We start from the raw sequence: 21065 nt of genomic DNA, 5'->3' as shown, positions 1-21065 counted from the left end.
AACATTAAGACAGCTATTGTATCTTCTTGACTTGCCGTCTTTCGGATCCAGCCGTGAATGAACGTGAAAGAGAAGGGCCTGCTCAGTAAAGACCAGGTGAGGGCGATGCTGTGTGCAGAGTATTGCCGCTCCAGCATTCAGCATCATCGATCACAGCAGGAGACACGTCACAGCTTTGCTTTGGAGTTAAATTCAGAGTAGTGAGTTTTATTTTTTAAAAATTTGTGCTTTAATCCTTTAGGTATCTTAAAACTTGCTTCCAGTGAGGCACCACCAAAGATCTCTTGCTAGTTGGCCCAAGTCTTTGGTGTCCAGAGAGAGCAGTGTTTTCTTGAGATTGACTTTTTTATTTTATAAATCTTTATAAAGTTGGCCCTTTGGGTTGACCTTCAGGTATTAGACATATGGCTTTTGTTTAGTGCTTTAAAAAAGAACAAAAGCAAATCTGAACAGAGCCTGGCTTTTCTTCTTGTTAGAATTTTGTATCTGCTTTTATATCATATGAACGCCTGGAGGCATCTTAAGATGGACATGATTTTATAAATCTTAAATAAAAAATAAATGCTTTATAGGTTTGGGATTTGAAAGTGTGCAACACGCTGTAAGTCAGTGAATCTGTTGTAATACAATAAGGTTTATTGTAATACAAATCTATTTTTCAAAAATATGGCCCCTGGATTACTAGCATAATCCATAAAGTGGGCCCCACTGTGGAGCATTTCATGTTAATTTATTATGCCTCCACTGTGTGTCTTATTACTTAGCACTTATTAAATGCTAGAAATTTCTTAGGCATTGAACAAAATCAGAAGATGGAATTTGACCCAAGTCAAAAGGTTTCTAGACACATAGGCCCAGGAGAGAAGCAGTGGAGGGAAAAGTCCTTCTTTTCTGTGCACCTCCTGTTTTGGTGCTGACGCCCCTGCTATACTAGTGACTTCTGAGGGATTTCAGATCCATTTTGAAATTTGGAGCATGTCTAGCAATGCACATGGTCCATGTGTCCTGGTCATTGTAGGTATTAATAACTTTTAAGAGTAAAGCACTTGTTGGCATGTCTCGTTGCTGGTGATGTTAATTTGATCTCTTGTATTATACGCTGTCTGCCATGTTTCTTGCATTGTAAAGTTATTATTTTTCCTTACTAATTGATAAATATCGTGTACTGAAATACTTTAAAAAATAGAGCAAAGCACTAATAGTATTAACATCCCTGTCCTTCAGTGTGTGAGAAACCTTTAAGACTGGTAGTCCAACCACCAAGGGGTTTCTAGAAATATTTATTTCCCTGAGCTTGTGAACTCTAATATAGCACAGATTTTCTCTTTAGCTCTATCTCTATAAGTCTAATTCCATACAGAGCCTAATACAGAATCGTGTTTTAAAATATCTTATTTTTAATATCTGTAGTCAAGTCTCATTTATCTCTTATAATTGGTCTGCTTTCCATTTTATTTGTGGTGCATTTTTATACCCACATTGAATTGGTCCAACCACCCGTTATGCTCCTGTCATTTGGCTCATACCCAGGGAATGTAAGTCATTTTTTGTATTATCCTGAGAAAAAGATAATCAAATAAATCTCTTAAAAAAAATTAATAGATATTTCAAAGCCAACTAGAAGTGATTTGCAGAATGTTTTTGATCATCTGTGCTTCTGCCTTCAGTTAACATAAATAATCAGAGTTGGCTGTGGCACAATATAATTTTTGAATGGAACAGTCATGTGGTTGTAAATTCTTTGAAGACCAGCCATCTGTCCTAAAGGAATTTAGGCACCAGAGTCTCAGATTCTTTACTTAACTTCTACCCATCTTGGAAATTAGTGTTAACCCTGAGTTCATTTGGCTAGAGGAATAAATATATTTAAATAAGGATGATGTTGGTAATATTCAGTTAAGATATGAACAGTTAGAAGTACATTAGTTGTTGACATTAATAGTTGATATCTGTTAAATGTGATACAAGTGATTAGAGAGTTGGTAAACAAAAGGCCCTGAAGTTAGTAAATTTAGATTAAAAAGCGATGTAGCTAGTAATTATAGATATTAAAATTACTCCTGCTTATATATAAGAAATGTTAAAAAGAATGATGTAGATAATACTTGTCACTCCTAAAATGTACTTGGATTTCAGAGTTAAAATCAGAATGAATACTTTATCATCTCTCCCACTCCTCCCACTCCCATTTGCTTTTTACATTAGCGTTGACAATACATGTGCTCCTCAGAAACCCCTTAATTTCCCCAAAGTATTTATAATTTTCTTGTCTTTTGAGTTTAATACTATGGACTCAATCATTGCTTTTTTTAATCTTAAGAAACCACTGAATTCCTCGGCATCAAATATGTAGGAATAGATACATACTGGGTGACATGTACCTAAGTGCTATGAATTTACATAGAGTGGTTATATGGTCTAATATGCAGTTCTGATGTTTAATTTTATCCATATCTCTATCAATAAGAATACAGATTAAGCTGTTTTGTCAGAGAGACCCAATGACTTTGATAAATTTTGTTTTGTCACTTAACAGTCCAGGCCTGATAGGCACTCTTCCTTATGATCTCGTGGGATGCAAGCTGGCAAAGTGGCTCTGCCAGCCTTTGCATGTGACTTCTGTGATTCCTCTGGTGAACTCCACGGTAGCAGAGGAGTGTACACCCAGTGCATAAAGACCAAAGCTTTGAAGTATAATTCATTGCTTTCATTCACATTCTGTTGGTGAGAACTTAGCTACTGATCATACCTACCGGCAAGGGAAGCTGGAAAATGTAGTCTCAGTTAGGTTGCTGTGTATCAGCTAAAATTTGCTGAAGGATGAAGAACAAGTTTTGAAGGTCTACTGCTTTATTTTTTAAATTTATTTAAAAATTGTATTTATTGACTGATTTCTGGCTGTTCTGGGTATTCATTGCTGCACAGGCTTTTCTCTAGTTGTAGTGAGTTGGGGCTATTCTCTAGTTGAGATGCACGGCTTCTCATTGTGGAGCACAGGCTCTAGGTGCACCCAGGCTCAGTAGTTGGGGTACATGGGCTTAATTGCTCTGCAGCATCTGGGTTCTTTCCTGGCTAGGGATCAAACCCATGTCTCCTGAATTGGCAGGTGGATTCCTAACTACTGGGCCAACAGGAAAGTCCTGCCACTTCATTTTATATCTAATGTTTTCTTTGTTTATAACATAAAATTCAGTGTCAGTTCAAAGTGAAGCACTTTCCCCTGTCTATCCCCCATTCCAACCTCTCAAAAAGAATAAAGAAAGAGATCTGCTTGCCCTTTTGTTGAAATGGAAGATTAACTTGATACATTAGACCTGCAAAATCAGAAGATATTGATAGAATCACTTTTTGCCTTGCAGAAGTCTTTGATAATATTTATATATTTAAAAAAAAATATGTCTATCAGAAGGCCTGTTGACCACTTGTGGAAGGATAATAAAAAGAAATTTACTGAGGTGAGCATATCTAAGCCCTTTTAGGTGAGTGGTTGTTTCTAGTGCCGGTAGTAAGACTGGTACAGTTTGATGCTATTATTCATTTGAATCCTGCCTCTCTGTTTTGGAGCACAGACTCATTAAACACCTTTCTGATTTCTAGGCAGTTCTCCATACATAGAGAAAATGCACCAGTCATGCAGTCCGTAGATATTTCTGATTGCTATAAAAATGATTTCTCATGATTAAAAAAAGTAGTTGGAAATCATACTGATATATTCCCTCCTTCTTTAGGAAATTAGTTTCTGATTATGATTTTGACTTATATTGAAGTGGCTTATCTACAGGGATGGGATGTGCTTATTGTGCCAGCATATGTTATTTCACCCGTGTGACAAAATACTTTTATTGTAAATGAGTAAATCATTCTGGGCTTCCCTGGTGGCTCAGGCAGCCTACAATGCAGGAGATCCAGGTTCAGTTCCTGGGTTGGGAAGGTCCCCTGGAGAAGGGAATAGCAAGCCACTCCAGGGTTCTGGCCTGGAGAATCCCATGGACAGAGTGACTCAGAAAGAGTCGCTCAGAAAGGACTGAGCGACTAACACACAAAAATCATTCTGGTGACTACTTCAGTCTTAATTTCACTAAGGATGAGTTGATTTCTAAGGACTTGATTTCCCGGACAGTGACAAGATGCCAGATTTAGCTGGCTTGCTCTTGTTTGATACCTACTGCCACTCCATATAGAGACAGAAAAGGAGGGATGAAGAAGAGAGTTAATTGTTCTGATCTCTGTTGATTCATGTGTTATTATGAGTCTTGAAAATTTTAGCTAGAGGGCAGAAACTACCTCTTTGTGGTTTATTTTATCGTATATCAAGCAAAAGTGGCTTTAAGAAATAGCTGAAAAATTTGCCCAAATACTATCAAAATGAATATCAGCTTTGCCAAAACTAAAACTAGTTTCCAAATGGGTGGAACTTCTGAAAATGTGTACATTTTTCAGAAGACTCATGATGTTGGACTTACTGGAATGTAGCTCTGCATAAAAATTATGTTCTGTAGAAGACAACTTAGATAATTTTGTGATCAAGGTAGCTCATGCATTTATTAAATAAACATTGATTTAAGCATTGTTATGTGCTCACTATTCTAATAAGAATCCGTTTCTCTACTTTCAGGCAAGACTATATAATTTTTCCTAGGCATTTTTTATTCTTGGAAATCCTAAAGATGAGAAGTTCTTCATCCTGTCTTATAACATTGCATGATGTATAATCATTTAGAAGTTTTTTCCTGACATTCTATCTTTATGGTTTTGTTTTACCATAGGAAAATGAAAAAACCCCCAATAGCCAGTTTTAAAAAAAATAAACCTTCTATTCTTGGAAACAGTTTAAAGTTACGTCTCAGAATTTTAACATCTCGGCTAGATACTCTTATTTCTGTCCATTCTTGTATTTTTATTTAACAAATCTATAAGCTAATATTTATTGATAGTGATTAGTAACTGGAGAAACCTCGGTAGTGAAGGTTTACCTAAGTGATTAATCTAGCTGAAGGGAAAAGACTTAAATATGTCTTGTCATCTCCTCATAATTGAATAGATGTCTCAAAGTAGCTTATTAATAAATGAGCAGTACAGACAAAACTGCTAAAGAATTCCAGATAGGCAGCAGAACACAGACTTTGAAACCATGCAGCCTTGATGTAATTTGTGGGCCTGCCACTCACAAGCTGTAAGTCTAGACAATTGCCTAGTCTTCCTGTGCCCCGGTTTCCCCATATGTTAAATACAGATAATAATGGTATCCATCTTACAGCATTATTGTAAGATTTGGATTAATTAGTATATATAAAGTGTTTAGAACAGTGCCTGGTAAATAGAAAGCATGATGTAATAATAATAGTGAAAAACACTGTATACCTAAATGCTGTTGGAAGATTGTGTGGTGGATTAAGCTAAGATTTGAGGCAGAGATGGAATTTGGATAATTTATAGGAGTGGAGGGGCTTGTGCAGGCAAGGTGGGAAAGTATGAGATGTGTAGCAGACACTGACCAGAATGGTTGTGAGCTCAGAGTCGTCTGAAACATAAGGATTTCAGTGCTGGGAAGAGAGGCAGTCTTAGGCCCGGCTCTCAGAGACTTTCAATGTTATTGTCAGGAATTTGGATTTAATCTTTGTAGGTGGTAGGTACATGAGTGGTAATAGGCATTTTTAAAATCTTTTTATGAAGTAGTTTGTTGGATTGGTGGAGGCAGATGGTGAGAGTGGTGGCAGGTGACACTGCAGCCAGTGCACAGGCCTGAAATGGGGTGGAAAAAGAAAAATGGTGAGAAAGAGATGTTTGTAAGAGACATCATTGTGGAAAATTGAAAGGTTTTGCCTGCCTTTATTTTTTGAGAAGTTTTCTCTTACCTAGGATGTATTCTCCCTTCATTTGTTATCTTTAACTACAGAGGGAAAATCAGATTAGGGAGTAGTCTATGGGTGAAATATCACATTTTTCAGGTGGCATGCTTAGATTGAAAGTCCAATTGGAAATGCATAACAGGCAGTTGGAAATGGACTGAAACTCAGGGGAGAAGTCAAAACTGGAGTTAGAAATACAACAGTCATCTCATTAGAGCTAGTGTTTGAGCAATGGGGAGAGTCAAGATCTTTGAGACAGAGAATAGGAAGAGCTGGATCTCCTGCTTGAGGAACATCTGCTTTAAGGGAATTTGATGGAACCGCCAAAGAACTGTGAGAAAACCACGATGGTGTTAACAACTTGCATTAAAGAAGAGAAGAGAGTTTGCAAGCTGACTGCATAGTCAGCAGTGTTAGAAGTAGCAGAACAAACAGAAGGAGGCCTAAAACAGTTATTGCATATGGCAGTAAGAAGGCCATTAGGAATCTTGGTAAGTAAAGTTTCAGTGGAGTTTAAGAAATCAGATTTTAGGACTTTTCTTTGAGAACTATGGATGTTAAAGGAAGAAGAAATATATGGTGACTACCCAGTGGCTCAGCTGGTAAAGAATAAAGAACCTGCCTGCCAGTCCAGGAGACACAAGAGACAGGAATTCAGTCCCCAGGTTGGGAAGATCCCCTGGAGAAGGAAATGGCAACCCACTCCAATATTCTTGCCTGGAAAATTCCATGGACAGAATAGCCCATGGGGTTGCAAAGAGTCAGACCTGACTGAACGTGCACCACTACCATGAGTAGGTACTAATGAAGATTTTCAGGCAGAGCAAGAAACCAGTGGAGAGGTAAAGATTAAAGATTTGGGGGAAGAAGGTGGAGTGAACTGGTGGGGAGGTCGAATGAGCTGGCGAGGAGCTGGAGCCAGTGGGAGAGATCAGGTGGAGCCTGTGGCTTAACTTCAGAAAAGAGGAGGCCCACATTCTTGGGCAGTGGTATCTTGTGCCTGGGGCAGTGCTGGACACTTAGAAGGTATTTGGAAATATATATAAAGGTATGACTGAAAGGAAGAAGGCAGGCTAGGTGTAAAAACACAGAGGCAGTGAAAACTGGTGAGTCTATAGTGCCTGATGAGTAAAATTCTGTTATTAAGGTAGGAAACAAGATCATCAGACAAGGTGTTGATGAGGATGATAACGATGGTTAACGTCTACCTGTGGTTCAAGCTCCATTTTAAGTGTTTTGCATGTGTTATCTCATTTATTTTCCAGATAAACCTGTATGTACTATTTCCCCACTTAGTAGATGGAGAAATTAAGGCAAGAAAGATTAACTTGTCCAAAAACATACATTTTGTAAGGGCATTTGGGGATTAAACCAAGATCGCCTGACTTCATAGGTCATGATCTTAACTATTGGGCTCCTGCTTCCCAAGCCTTGAGGAATGAATAGAAGATTTCAGACATTCATGAGATTCAGAACATTTATGGTAGAAATGGTGCCTGGGAAGCAAGCCATAAGATATAGTTTAAAAATCTTTTTTAATAGCAATGAATTTTTAAAAAATTACTTCTTTGTTGGTTGTTCTAAAAGTAACATATGCTAATTAAAACTTGGAAAATAAAGTATAATTTTGACATTAATAGTCCCAAACCCAGAGATAACCATTGTTGACGATTTTTAGTATTTTCTTGTAGCTTTTTTCTAAGATTATGTTATGTATGTATGTATGTATTATATATGTATATTACTCTAACATATATATATAATTTTGTGGGATTTTCATTTAAAATTTTTATTGAGTGTTATTTCATATTATCAAATATACCATAACTTTCACCATTTCTCTTTTGTTGATGATCAAATCATTTCTGTATTTTGTTCTGGTTCTTCCTGCATGTTTGTTTTCTGAACAGTTTTCCTCCATGCCCTGGGAGATATGACCACAGATACCTCCTGAGGTATAGCTCACAGCATTGCCAGCACTGGGACTTTGGTTTTTCTCCCCCAGAAAAATTTTCAAAGTTTTTCAAACAAAAGGCTTTGCTATGTAAGTATGTTATTACATTTGCTTTATCACATATCTGTTTATCAATCCTGCTATGCAGCTTTTAAAAATCCATTTCAAAGTAAATTGCAGACATTAGTAGACTTCCCCCTAAATGCTTCAGCATGCTTATTATTAACTAAGAATTCACCATTTTAAAAAACATGTTTCCTTTTGATATAAAATCTGCATTCAAAGAAATATACAAATCTTTAAGTTTACATTTGCTGACTTTTGATAAATCCATACACCTGGAATGCTCAACCTTTTATCACTTTTTATGATCTTAAGATTTAAAGAAATCCCAGGAAATTGCTCTGACTAGCCCACCTTGGGTTTGACACTCTGACCTCACAAAATGAGGGAAGCAACATTTTGAACATATAAGAGAATGCTGGGCAGATAGAATTAAAGATACCTACTGGAGAGAGCTTCCTGAAAGTCGAATTACACTAATGGAATTTAGACAGCATGCCTTTATGCTGGGCAAAAAGCATGTAGGTTGGTTTTATTCCCTTTAGAATGTTGGCTCTAATGTCCCACAGTAATGATTTTTTGTTCTATGTACTTGTGCTTCATCATTTTTTTCTTTAATTGATGTATCACATGTTTTGCATGTCTTAAAAAAAACAGATCGTAAACTCTTGAGGGCAAAGACCACTTTTTTTTTTTCAAATCTCAGTTCATTCCTTATATAGTGGCATTGATGGTAAATACTCAAATTCTCCAACCAGCTATGTCCTCTGTGCACCAGTGAAGGTGCTTTTAGCTGCAAGTAATAGTAACCTTCACTCAAAGAGGCTAAATAATCAGGAAGTATACTTTTGTATGTAAAACTAGATATTGGTCAGCTTCAGGGTTGGTTAATTTGTGGCTTAATGACATTGTCAAGAACCTAGAATTTTTCTGTCTGGGCTCTGCATCATTTCTGTGTCAGTTTTGTCCTTAGACTGTATTCTTTCACAATCCTAGGGTGACTGTTACATGTCCATGTCCAGGCATTAAATCTAAATGCAATAATAATATTTCTTCCCTTCTGTCCCTCAAGAGTCAAGAAACCTTTCCCAAAAGCCCTCTAGTTGACCTCTGTATTTTACTGGCTAGAACTCATTGATGTTAACAAACTCAAATCAGTCACTTGTGAAGATAATGGAATCATGGTGACTTCTGATCAAAATTTACCCATTTATAGGTCATCTCTCCCCTTTCCACATGGGAGAGGAGTGGACACTGATGCAATCAGGACTCTTAGAAAGAAAGAAGGAAGGAAAAGAAAGAAGGTAGATTGATTGTGTAGGCAGCAGGTAGCACCTATTACACAGCATTATTCAGTTCAGTTCAGTCGCTCAGTTGTGTCCAACTCTTTGTGACCCCATGAATCGCAGCACACCAGGCCTCCCTGTCTGTCACCAACTCCCAGAGTTCACTCAGACTCACGTCCATCGAGTCAGTGATGCCATCCAGCCATCTCATCCTCTGTCGTCCCCTTCTCCTCCTGCCCCCAATCCCTCCCAGCATCAGAGTCTTTTCCAATGAGTCAACTCTTCGCATGAGGTGGCCAAAGTACTGGAGTTTCAGCTTTAGCATCATTCCCTCCAAAGAAATCTCAGAGCTGATCTCCTTCAGAATGGACTGGTTGGATCTCCTTGCAGTCCAAGGGACTCTCAAGAGTCTTCTCCAACACCACAGTTCAAAAGCAGCAATTCTTCGGCACTCAGCCTTCTTCACAGTCCAGCTGTCACATCCATACATGACCACAGGAAACACAGCATTATTACTTAATGAAAATGCCTGATCTTGTCCTCTGAAGTTGGTGGTCATTGGACACATTGAAAAAAATACCTGTATTTGATTCTCGTTGCTGTCTAAATGCTTTCTCTGTTGGTGACATTTTATACTATTTATTGACCCCAGTCTTTTACATTTTAGGCACTTGAATTTTTTTTCCACTTCTTCCTGGGATTTATCTGTCTTTGTCTCTTACTGTATTTTGAAAACGTGCGTTTTAACTGTTGCATCTTAATTTCATCTGACATTAGTTTCTGTAAGACTAATATCTAAGCCTGGGTTCTTTGACATACAGACCCTGAGACAAGGATTAAAGTGCAGATCAAATCTGAAAGCTGCAGGTCAGATCTTTTGCAGGGCAAAAGAAAAAGAAACAAGGAATGATGCAAAGAAATTGATTTGATACAGAACTAGCTCTTGCTTCACAACAAGCTGTGAAAAGAAATAGCAGGTCTTTCAGCAGGTGTGTTCACTTGCCTTCAGGATTTCTCTGAAAGGAAATGAAAATGGTTGCAGTGAGGAATTACATTTGAGTAGTCCTTGGCTTCCCTGGTGGCTCAGACAGTAAAGCGTCTGCCTGCAATGCAGGAGACCTGGGTTCGATTCCTGGGTCAGGAAGATCCTCTGGAGAAGGAAATGGTAATCCACTCCAGCACTCTTGCCTGGAAAATCGTGTGGACAGAGGAGCCTGATAGGCTACAGTCCATGGGGTTGCAAAGAGTCGGACACGACTGAGCGACTTCACTCACTCACTCTCTCAGTCCTTGGAAAAGAGAAAGAAAAGGGTGGGGCAGGGGGGAGATTTATCTGCCTGGTTTCCTCCTGTCTCCTGTCCTAGCTGATCGAGATTTATCCCATGGGGAGCTAACTCCTCTGTACTCCCAAGCATCATCCAGACCCTTTGCAGCCACTCAGGATGCTAGATCCATGCCCTCAGTGTGTATTTCATCTAAGTCCAAAGTGACTTGAATGAGATACCAACAGAGAAAGAAAAAGACAGACACACATAGAGGTGGTTGCAGGTATCTGAGGAAGTATACAAGTTTGTGTCCCATTATACCTAAGACGGTTGAAATTTTTGTCATAACATTACTTTGGTATTTAGTTATTTGGAAACATTAGTTTCAGAAAATAAGCCAGAGACTGCTTTTACTATTCAAGGGGCTGTAAAGCTTAAGATCATCACCTTATGAAATGTTTTACTTTTCTCTGGTCTTGGAATCTCTTATAGGAAGTGTTGGCAATGTTTCAAAGCCAACCATTTGGCTTCGAACACATGGTATTGGTTGTTGTGGATCTAGGTCAACATTGACTTCTCTGTAGTCATCTCAAAATATGATATGGCTGAGTGGAATGGCTCTGGGCACTCTTGAATTGTCCAGTCTTTCCAAGTTTATAGAGACTGATGGGTTCTTTGGATCTCCAGACGCTTGGACATCCTCCGAGTATTGGCTTTGAGTTCTAGGTGTTCTTACCAGGCCAGCTTCTTTTCAAAGAGAACAATTTTTGCTTTTTGTTCAGAGTGCAGAGAAAAAAAATCCTGTTGAATTGGTGGTGGAAGAGGCACAATCTGATGGGATGAAGGAAAGAGTATCTTTCCTGGGTTGCTTTGGTCTTTGCATTCTTCGTGTGTTTCTTTTGTTTTCTTGGGTTAAGATCTCTTTGCTTTTTCCCATTAATATGCTTTACTTAAATCACTATGATTGCTTAATAGAGTAATGGTAGCTGTTTTGGTGTGGGAGCTTACAGGATGAGTTTGTCAGAGATGAATGTTAATTGGATGCATCTAATAAGCCTGAGGATAGTTCTGCTTCTGTGTCGTCATAGGAACTGAGGCAAGCATTTGGCCATTCCCGCCATGTGAATGGCGCTGAGTGCTCTTGACCCATTCTGAATTGCCTAAAGTGAGTGGCACTGGCATGAAACTGTGGCACAGCAGAGCCCATTGAACTGCACTGAAAGCATGAGGATGTTTCACCAGTCTTTGGTTTGTGCTGAGGGCTTCCCAGGTGGCACTAGTGGTAAAGAGCCTGCCTGCCAATGCAGGAGATGTAGTAGATGTGGGTTCAGTCTCTGGGTTGGGAAGACACCCTGGAGGAGGGCATGGCAATCCACTCCCGTATTCTTGCCTGGAGAACCCCATGGACAGAGGAGCCTGGCAGGTTCCACAGGATTGAAAAAAGTTGGACACGACTGAGCAACTAACACTTTCATTCAGCTTTTTTAAAGTGTTCTGAAAGGATCTGTGTTCTCTCAGATCTCTCAAGACTTTAGTGTCTTGACTTAACCTAGGGACATAAGGTGACCTTAAAACACACAGCTCTACATATATCTAGTTAGTTGACCCTCTTCTTCCTGTTTTAAAAAATTAATGAAATGACTACCATGTGCTTTATTTAAGATAACCTGAAAATAAAAGCTCCGCACCCCTGCTCACCACCATTTTCTAGTCCAGAGAAGATGATGGTTTCTCTTCCATTCACCTCGGATACTTCTTACTTGCTGTGAGTTGTGAGGCTACTTGTAAGGCTGATGTAAGGTGGGATATTTTCTCCTTTTTGATGCTCTGCTTATGAGCTAGAGTCATAAAAATTCAAGAATTGTGCCAAATGTTCTTTTGTTGATGACTGTGATTTAGTCTGTTATGTAACTGTAATGTATAATTTACACATCCTGAAGATCATCAGTCTCTGTGCAGAGCGACTATATTTAACCCTCACTTCTTTGGAAAAAGAGAACATTACCAATTATCTTTGAAACTATATTTGTGAGACAATGCACATTGATCCACCCTCTGTCTCCATTTTTAATTTTTGGTGTGTTAAGTAGTACTTTATGGTTTATTCTGTGCTTTAATGTATAAAGGCTCAGAGGAGAAAGAGAGAACTTAGTGCTAGTGACTATCTTGAGACTTCCATGGCTTCTATTGTCTAAGACAACAGACAATAATATCCCTGTCATCTCTATTAATATGCAGGTCCAGAAAGGACAAAAGGGTACATTTCTTTCCACTATTATCTCTCTGTTGTAGAAGGGGAGTGGAAAGAGAGTATTTTGAAATATTTAATAGTGAATAGTTAGTAGTAAGAAAATAACACTTCCTTTTCCAATAATGTGATGCTAGTAGTGCTTGTATCATTTGAAGAGTTTTTGAGGAAGAAAATGGTTAATTTTGGTTTTCTTTTATCTTAACCTTTGTAAGTTAAGTCCAGTTTTAAGCTCAAATCCCGTAACAGTGTCTTTTAAATAAATTCGCGTATTTACCACCGAACATTTTGCCTCATTGCCCTGCCTCAGGCTCTGTTTATATGAAGTTGTCGATGTGAAAGGAAATGTTGACTGTGTTCACACAGGACTGTGTTCCCTTAAGAAAGAAAGCCTTGAATGAGAAAATGATGTTCTCATTAAATCAGCTCTTTAAGAGTAGGTGGGAGGAATTGCTATCGATCTAATGGATTTAATAGTTCATATACAAAGTCTGTGGAATAGAAGTAATATTCTGCAGCTGAGTAACTGTAGATTAATCCATCTTTAGACAGAATTCTGGAAGCATCTGTAAAACTGGAAAATTACATTTCTCTTCCCTTTTTCAGGCACAACTGGACTAAATGTATTTCCCAAATACTTTAGAATCGAATTATATCCACATAAGTAGGTCTACAGAAAATTATATGAAAAATTGAAATAAAATCATAAGATATAAATGTTAGATTCTTCTTGGCTACATTTATTTTGGTGCCAGTTTGTTTGGAAGGGCTGCAGTGTTGAAGGGTAACCAGAGGTCACTTGTAGAAATTCTTTCTTCCTTGGGTGATTCTCTAATAACTGGTGGTGGTCTATTTTAGTTCAGTTGGATGAAGTAGCCCTTTTAAGAGGGGTGGTGAAGTCAGACATTTAAGCTGCTCTTCCCGCTCTCCCTTTGACCCTTTTAAAACCCCTTTCTTTTATTCTACTCACTGAAAACACATCACTGAGCCTTCCTCCTTTGTCAGAAAAGGCCAGTCCATCCTTTCCCCCTTCCTGCCCTAACCTTTAATGAGTAGTTTGTTCTGTGAAGATATGTGGGCTCCCAAGACATGTGAGAATTTTGATAGATATAAGTGACATTCTATGGATGGAAATGAGGAAGACTTTGTTCATGTTTCATTCTCATATGAACTACATATTCCTTTTATGTTTTACACCTACAAGATATTCAGTTTAGGTAGCATATACTGTTTGAAGGTTCTCGAGGAAATAAAAAGTAAATTAATAACAATAATCATAATAGTAACAACTACATCTCTGCTTATTAGCAGTGAAACAAATGCAGAAGGAATTGGAACTTTTAGTAAATTTACAAGTAAAAGAAGAAGAGAATCATTATTAAGCATAACAGTAGTACCATGTGTTTCCGTAGAACATTGCCATTTACTCTTGACCTGAGTTTAGTATGACCTTATATGATAGCAGAGGAGTGGATTGCTTGGACTGCCATTGTTTCTTTAGCTTTAAGATCTCTGGGTCTAAGTCTTCACACCAGCAATTTTAATTAGCATTGTTGCTGTGCTGTATTATCAAACTGCTTGAGTAGTCAGATAGTCTATTAGTGGCAGCTGTTCTTCATGTTTAATCTTTTCCCTCTTCTGCTTCTTTCATCACTGTCAACTTTCCAGCTTGCAGACTAGAGCATATGTAGCCATCTTTATTTACTTTTGTTCCGTGCTAGCATTTGCCTTCCACTAAATGAGGTTGTCCTTTATGAGACAGCTGGTAATTTATTTCTACAGTCAAGGCTCATATACTGCATTTCAGAACTTGGGATATGTTAGTAAGGCTTCAAAAATGAAAATATCATCTGAATGAACATTGTACTGATGGTGAGCTACAGACAACACTCCCCCACCCCCGCTAAAAAAAAGCCAATATCTGAATGTCTAGTACTTGTGTTTGTCTGTCCCATTAATAGTAGACTGTGAGAATGGCTATAAATAGATATATATGTGTGTGTCTTCATATTAATCTCTTTCTCCAAAGCAGAATCATTCCTTAGGGTCATTTTTATGAGCAGTACTCATAATTTGATTTTACATCAGTCCAAGGAGCATTTTTTCTCTTCCATTTACATCAGAGTTGTTGAAAGCATCATTGAACTTTTAAACCAAGTTAGGAGCACTGCTTAAAACATACTTTTATTAAATCAACCTGATAAGAGAAATTCTATAAGCCAGACAAACTCTAAGGTTCCCAGGGCTCTAATGGGGTCCACAGTTAGCTATTAGGTTAAGGGTAGGGTAGTATGACTTCCTCAGAATTTATACTTGGACTGTACAATTCAACCTAGTCAGAAACCACTGCAGTTAATAATGTAGCTTTTTGACTGGCTCTTTGTTATATTTTTGTAATTTGGGGGTTTTAGACTATGCACACTTTAAAATCTTATCTTTATATGTATTATAATGCTAAACTTCAGCATTAGGGTACATGGAAATACTTAAAGTCTCAACCACAAAATTCTATCAGTATAGTAGTTAATTAAATGTATTTGTATAAAGAATAGTTTACAATGTGGGTTCATTGTTAAAATCCACCCCTTCAGAATTAAAAATTTACTTCTTAAAGGTAATGAAGATGTTTCCTAACATTTATTGAATGGTGGATGATTGCCTCTAAAAGGGTTATGTTTGTTTCTGGCAAAGGGTCAGGTAACTCTCAACAGCACCTCTGATAGAGAATCTGGTGAAGATTTTGCAGAGCATATTACATGAAGCTGTTAAAGAAGGATTAATTTCAGTGTAGTAAGCAGACCTCCAGCTTTCGCTTTGCTCTGGAGGCAGTGGACAGGGATCCTGCATCCCTCTTCTTCAACGGGCCACAGTGCTCTGGAAGAGTGAACTCCGTCTGCCCATCTCATTTGATGGCAGCTAACTGAGAGTCGCCATGTGGTGTTTGGTATGCACACATTCCGCAGACACTGCAATGAAAAGGGTGATGGGGTCCACATCATCCCTTGCCTTCTGTAAAACTTAGTGGTAGTTTTCCATTGCCCTGTGGATCAAGTGCCAAACGTCCACTCTGAGCTTTGAAAAGGACCTTAGACCATTTCCTTTACCTTTCCTCTTCATGCCCACGTTTAGGTTAATTTTTTTCCAGAATTGCACCTTATGCCCTTCCTGTTATCTATTCAGGTAAATCTTTACTCTTTACTCTTCCATGTGAAAATGTTCCAGATGTGAAAAGTGAATGGTTTCCCTTCATACTTTGAATTGTGCATAGTGAATATGTAATTAATCATCATCATTGAATTGGGATTCAAATACACTAAATGTATTTACAGAATAATATGGAAGAAGAACACAGGGAAGGAAATCCTTAATTCTGGGAAATTCACAGAATATTTTACAAAGAAGATAATGTGTATCTAGGTCTTCATGGATGAGTAGGAATTTTCCAGGTGTGTTTTGGACAGAGGGAGGAGAATACATGAAAAGTTATGACATCTTACATTTTCAGCAACACGGATGGACCCAGAGATGATCATACTAAGCAAAGTAAGAACGAAAAAGGTAACACTATATGGTACCACTTACATGTGACATCTAAAATACAATAGCAATGAACGTATTTATGAAACAGAAGCAGACTCACGGGCATGGAGAACAGCCTACGGTTGCCACAGGGTTGAGGAGGGAAGGATTGAGAGTTGGGGACTAGCCAACTGTCACACACATGGTGGATAAACAACAAGGTCCTAAGGTCCTACTCCATAGCAGAGGCAACCACATTCCATATCCTGTGATAAACCATAATGCAAAAGAATATGAAAAAGTCTATATGTATAACTGAGTCACTTTGCTGTACAGCAGAAATTAACATAACATTGTAAATCAACTGCACTAAAATTTTTAAAAAAGAAAAAAAATTTATGGCCTCGTAAAGCAACATGGCATGTTTAGGACACATTGCTGGCCTCTACTGTATGCATGCTTGTTAGGTGCTGGTGCTGGGAGGCTGTATCTCTAATAGGATTTGTATGACAGGCTTTGAGCTGCAGAGGCCAAGCCCATATGGTTCTTTTAGAATGTGCTATACTAGCACATTACAAGCTGGTTTAGGCACTTGGTAAATATTTTTTCTAATGAAACATGAGGCTCAGAGTAGCTGGCTTTCTTTGATCAGGGGAAGAAGAAAATGTGAGTAATTCCTTTAAGGGCCATATTCATTCATCATTCATCAGGCATTCATTCAACAAATATATATTGAGGCTGCTCCACTCAGAGCAACAAGGGAGATATAAAGATGTTTCTACCCTGTTTGTGCAGTGCTTCTTCTCCAAATTCAGGATTTTATTAGATTTTTCTTTTGAGAAGTGTTAATTCTATGCCATTTTATTATGTTTTATGCATACTTGCTACTAAAGCACTGTGTAGTTATTGCTTTCTCTGGAAGGTTCAGCATTATTTTAACCTGCTCCACTGCTATATTTCAGGAGTTCTCACTCTGCATTTTGAGGAAAGTGCAGGTGCTCAAATGGCTGGCATTTGTCTACATTTTTGTGCCTTTCTAGCCAATATTTATAAGGTCAAGAAGGCAGATCATGTGGTGTTACAGATGTGAAAGCTGATTTGTACAGAACTTTTTAGGTCTAATGTATCTTAGCTGCCATTCTTTACAGTTGATGCAAAGAGGACATAGTTTAACTGTAGCGAAGTAAAACAGAATAAACCTGAAAGCAGAGTAGGAGCTTTACTCTTTCTTTTTCTTGGGCTGTATGGTTTGTGGGATCAAAGTTCCCTGACCAGATGTTAAACCTGGCCTACGGCAGTAAAAAGCGCCAAGTCTTAACCACTAGACTGCAGGGAATTCCTGAGACTTTGTTTTTAAAGATTACACTCTTGGTTATGTCATGTTTACTAGTGTGGGGAAGGTTCTTGAGGATTATTTTAAATTCATTCAGTCCTTCTCTTCCTTCCACCCACTGCCCTGTTCCTTTCTCTGCTTCATCGCATATTTGAGTAATTTCTATGTGTCAGCAGTGTGCCGGGAATTACACACTAGTTTACAGCAGTATCCTGGGTACTGGTTTACAACAGTACACATTGTGTTCTGTTTCCTCAAGGAGAGCTATTGACAGCAGTCCTTCTCAATGCTGGCTGTACTTTAGCCGTACACGGAAGCCTTGAAGTATAGATGCTGGGGTCCCTGCCTCGGAGATTCTGATTCAGTGGTTCTCAATGAGTAGGTAGGATTGCAGACAGGTTAATACATACATATACATGCACACATACATACATATATGTATAGCATGTGTGCTCAGTCGTGTCCGACTCTATGACCCTATGTTCTAGAGCCTGCCAGGCTCCTCTGTCCATAGGATTCTCCAGGCAAGAATACTGGAGTGGGTTGCCATTTCCTCATCCATGGGATCTTCCTGACCCAGGAATCAAACCCATGTCTCCCATGTCTCCTGCATTGGAAAGTGAATTCTTTACTACTGAGCCACCTGAGAAGCCCCAGACAGATCAATAGAAAATTTCAATTCTCTGAAGTGGGGCTGTAGGATAGTTAGTACTAGGGAGCATCACCTAGTCTAGTCTAAGAAGATGAGGGTTGGTGGAGGAGTGAGGAGGTTGTGGATGCAGAGTGGAGGGTGAAAGCCTGTCTTAGGGTTTGGGGAATAACATGTATGAACTGCTGGAAGAGAAAGCATGGGAAATTGGTAGTTTACTGTGGTCCGAGCATAGAAGAGGAGGCATAGAGTATCCAGAAATGAGACTAGAGAGGCAAGCAGGGTCCAGATCATTCAGGGCTTTGTCAGCCAGGTTAAGAAATTTGAATTTTATCCTCAAGACAGTTGAAGCCATTGATATATTTTAAATAGTGGATATCATATTGAGTTTATTTTATACAGGCACTCCTGCTGCTCTCTGGAGAATGCCTTTGAGGGAGTTAAGAACAGAATTTGAAGACTTTTACAGCAGTCTGTGCAAGAAATGGCACGGCTTGAATCAAGGTTGTGGCAATGGAGATGCAGAGAAGTGGGCAATTTAAAGAAATGTTCAGTTGTTAGAATATTCTGAGCTTAGTTTAAAGTAGATGTGTTGAGGGAGTGAGGTGAGAGACATCAATGTGTAAAGACTCTGTTCTTGGCTTGAAGTCGTGGATACCATTCACTAAGATGGGAATTCAGGAGAATGGGCAGATAGAGCAGGGAAAGATCATCAGTTTAGTTTAAATATACTGAGTTTGAGGTGCCAGTTGATATCTACTTGGGTATATCTAGGCATTTAGGCATAAATGGTCTGAAGCATGGGAGTAGGATCTGGGCTAAAGATACAGATTTGGAAGCCATTTGCATTTGTAAGAAGGTAACAAATCATATGAGTGCATGAGATGATTCAGTGTTTGTAGAGAGGGTGGGGTGTCTGGGTTAGAACTCTTATGGACAGCAACATTTTAGGAAAGGGGGGGAAAGGGACGCCTTAGAAGGATATTGAAAATGCATATATATGGTATCTAGAAAGATGGTAACGATAACCCTGTGTGCGAGACAGCAAAAAAGACACATGTATAGAACAGTCTTTTGGACTCTGTGGGAGAGGGCGAGGGTGGGATGATTGGGGAGAATGGCATTGAAACATATATATTATCATATGTGAAACGAATTGCCAATCCAGGTTCGATGCATGATACGGGATGCTCAGGGCTAGTGCACTGGAACGACCCAGAGGGATGGGATGGGGAGGGAGGTGGGGGGGTTAAGGATGGGGAACACATGTACACCCGTGGTGGATTCATGTCGATGCATGGCAAAACCAATACAATATTGTAAAGTAATTAGCCTCCAATTAAAATAAATAAATTTATATTTAAAAAGAAGGATATTGAAAAGGAGTGGTAAAGGTAGAAGGAATAGCAAGAGGGTGAATTGTCATACAAGCCAAGAGAACTTTTTAAGAAGGAACGAGTGATCAACAAGGTTTAATGTCATAAGATCAATAAGAAATTTTTATTTGCTTTAACAGGATGTTCTGTCAGAAGGAAGAGCAGTCTCATGGCATGGAGAAAAGTGGGTTGAAGGGTGTGAGGTCAAAGAATCACGGGGAAAATAAAACCATGCTGCACACCTTAAACTAATACAGTGTTGTATGTCAGTTGTATCTCAATGAAACTAAAAAAAAAAAAAAAATCATGAGCTGACAGCTGTTTTCAGAAGTTTGAGACAATAGAGATAGGGTGGACTGGTGGTAACCAGGGGCACAGGGGTTGAAGGAGAATTGTTGAGACAGGAGAAATTTAATTATCCTGTTGATTCCCTCCTAGAGTGATCATTTATTAAAGACCCTCTGTGAGCCGAACTCTGCTCTATGCTGAGAATAGCTCTTAATTCTAGCGGAATAGCTACTTAATAATTGAATAACAAATAATAATGGGAAGCACTATGAAGGAAATAAGCAGGATAGTGTGGCTGAAAGTAACAGTGAGACCTATTTAAGATAGTGTGGTCAGGAAAGGCCTCTTTGAGGAGGTGTCATTTTAAATTTAAATCTTGGGCCTTAGAGACAAGATGATGGAGAAGGACTTGAGCTCACCCCCTCATGAAATCACACAACTAGAATCACACAACTAACTGCTAAACAGCCATGGACAAAAAATTGAGATCTGAAGAATGAGGAGACTAGGGGTAAAGAGCCTAGGAAACAGTCTTTCATTCAGAGAGAGCATTATGTGTGTAGGTCCTAAGGTAGAAGCACCTTGGTGTGCTCTAGAAACCATCAGGGACAGAAGACTTGTGGCCACAGTGAGGTGAGCTGCAACAGTAGCATGAGTGTGGCCATGTATACATGGTTCTAGTTTGTGTTTTATTCAAGAACAGCGGGTAGCCACTGGAAGATTTTAAGCAAAATAACACAATCTGATTTAAATTCTAAAAACTTCACAATGGTTGTTTTGTAGCTAATGGGTTACTAATGAGGGTGGGACAAGAACCGAAGCAGGGAAGTAACTTAGTGGCTACTTGGCTAAGGAGGGAGAGAGAACCCGGTAGCTAGTGAAATATAGTGTAAAGATAGAATCAACATGTTGTGGCTAATGATTGCTGAAAAGGTCGAGGGGTTGTGAAGAGGGGCTACTTTGGTATCTGATTAATATCTGCATAAATGTAACACAGTTGACTCAGGTGGGAAAATGGAAAGGTCCCCAGATTTTCAGTGTGGGATGGAGCTGGGAGGACATGCAGAATCAACACCTCCTATTTTATAAGTGCTTAAATTTGTTTGTTTGCATAAGAGATTTTAACTGAGCAACTGAATTAGATTATGTGGAGGTTAGAGGAGAGGTTTGGTCTAACATTTAAAATTATTTGGTGTTTAGGTGTGTTTCAAGCCACGAGAGTGGACATATTCACC

General features: G+C 38.8%; 1 protein-coding gene across 2 annotated transcripts in view; it reads left to right on the top strand.

Moving 5' to 3' along the window:
- BTBD9 (BTB (POZ) domain containing 9) overlaps positions 1-21065 on the top strand; it is a 411775-nt gene that overhangs the window by 90994 nt on the left and 299716 nt on the right. The window contains exons 7-8 of one of the 2 annotated variants that reach the window (XM_010848690.1): positions 7760-7893; positions 12080-12182. The exons of the other annotated variant lie outside the window; for it this stretch is intronic. Of the exons in view, the coding sequence (XP_010846992.1) occupies positions 7760-7893; positions 12080-12182 (237 nt within the window). The remainder of the gene's footprint in view (positions 1-7759; positions 7894-12079; positions 12183-21065) is intronic. 2 annotated transcript variants of the gene reach the window in all.

This window comes from Bison bison, unplaced genomic scaffold (genome assembly GCF_000754665.1).
Source record: "Bison bison bison isolate TAMUID 2011002044 unplaced genomic scaffold, Bison_UMD1.0 scf7180017864270, whole genome shotgun sequence".
Lineage (NCBI taxonomy): Eukaryota > Metazoa > Chordata > Mammalia > Artiodactyla > Bovidae > Bison > Bison bison.
The sequence above is the reverse complement of the archived record's forward strand: the minus strand, read 5'-3'. Positions and strand labels throughout refer to the sequence as shown.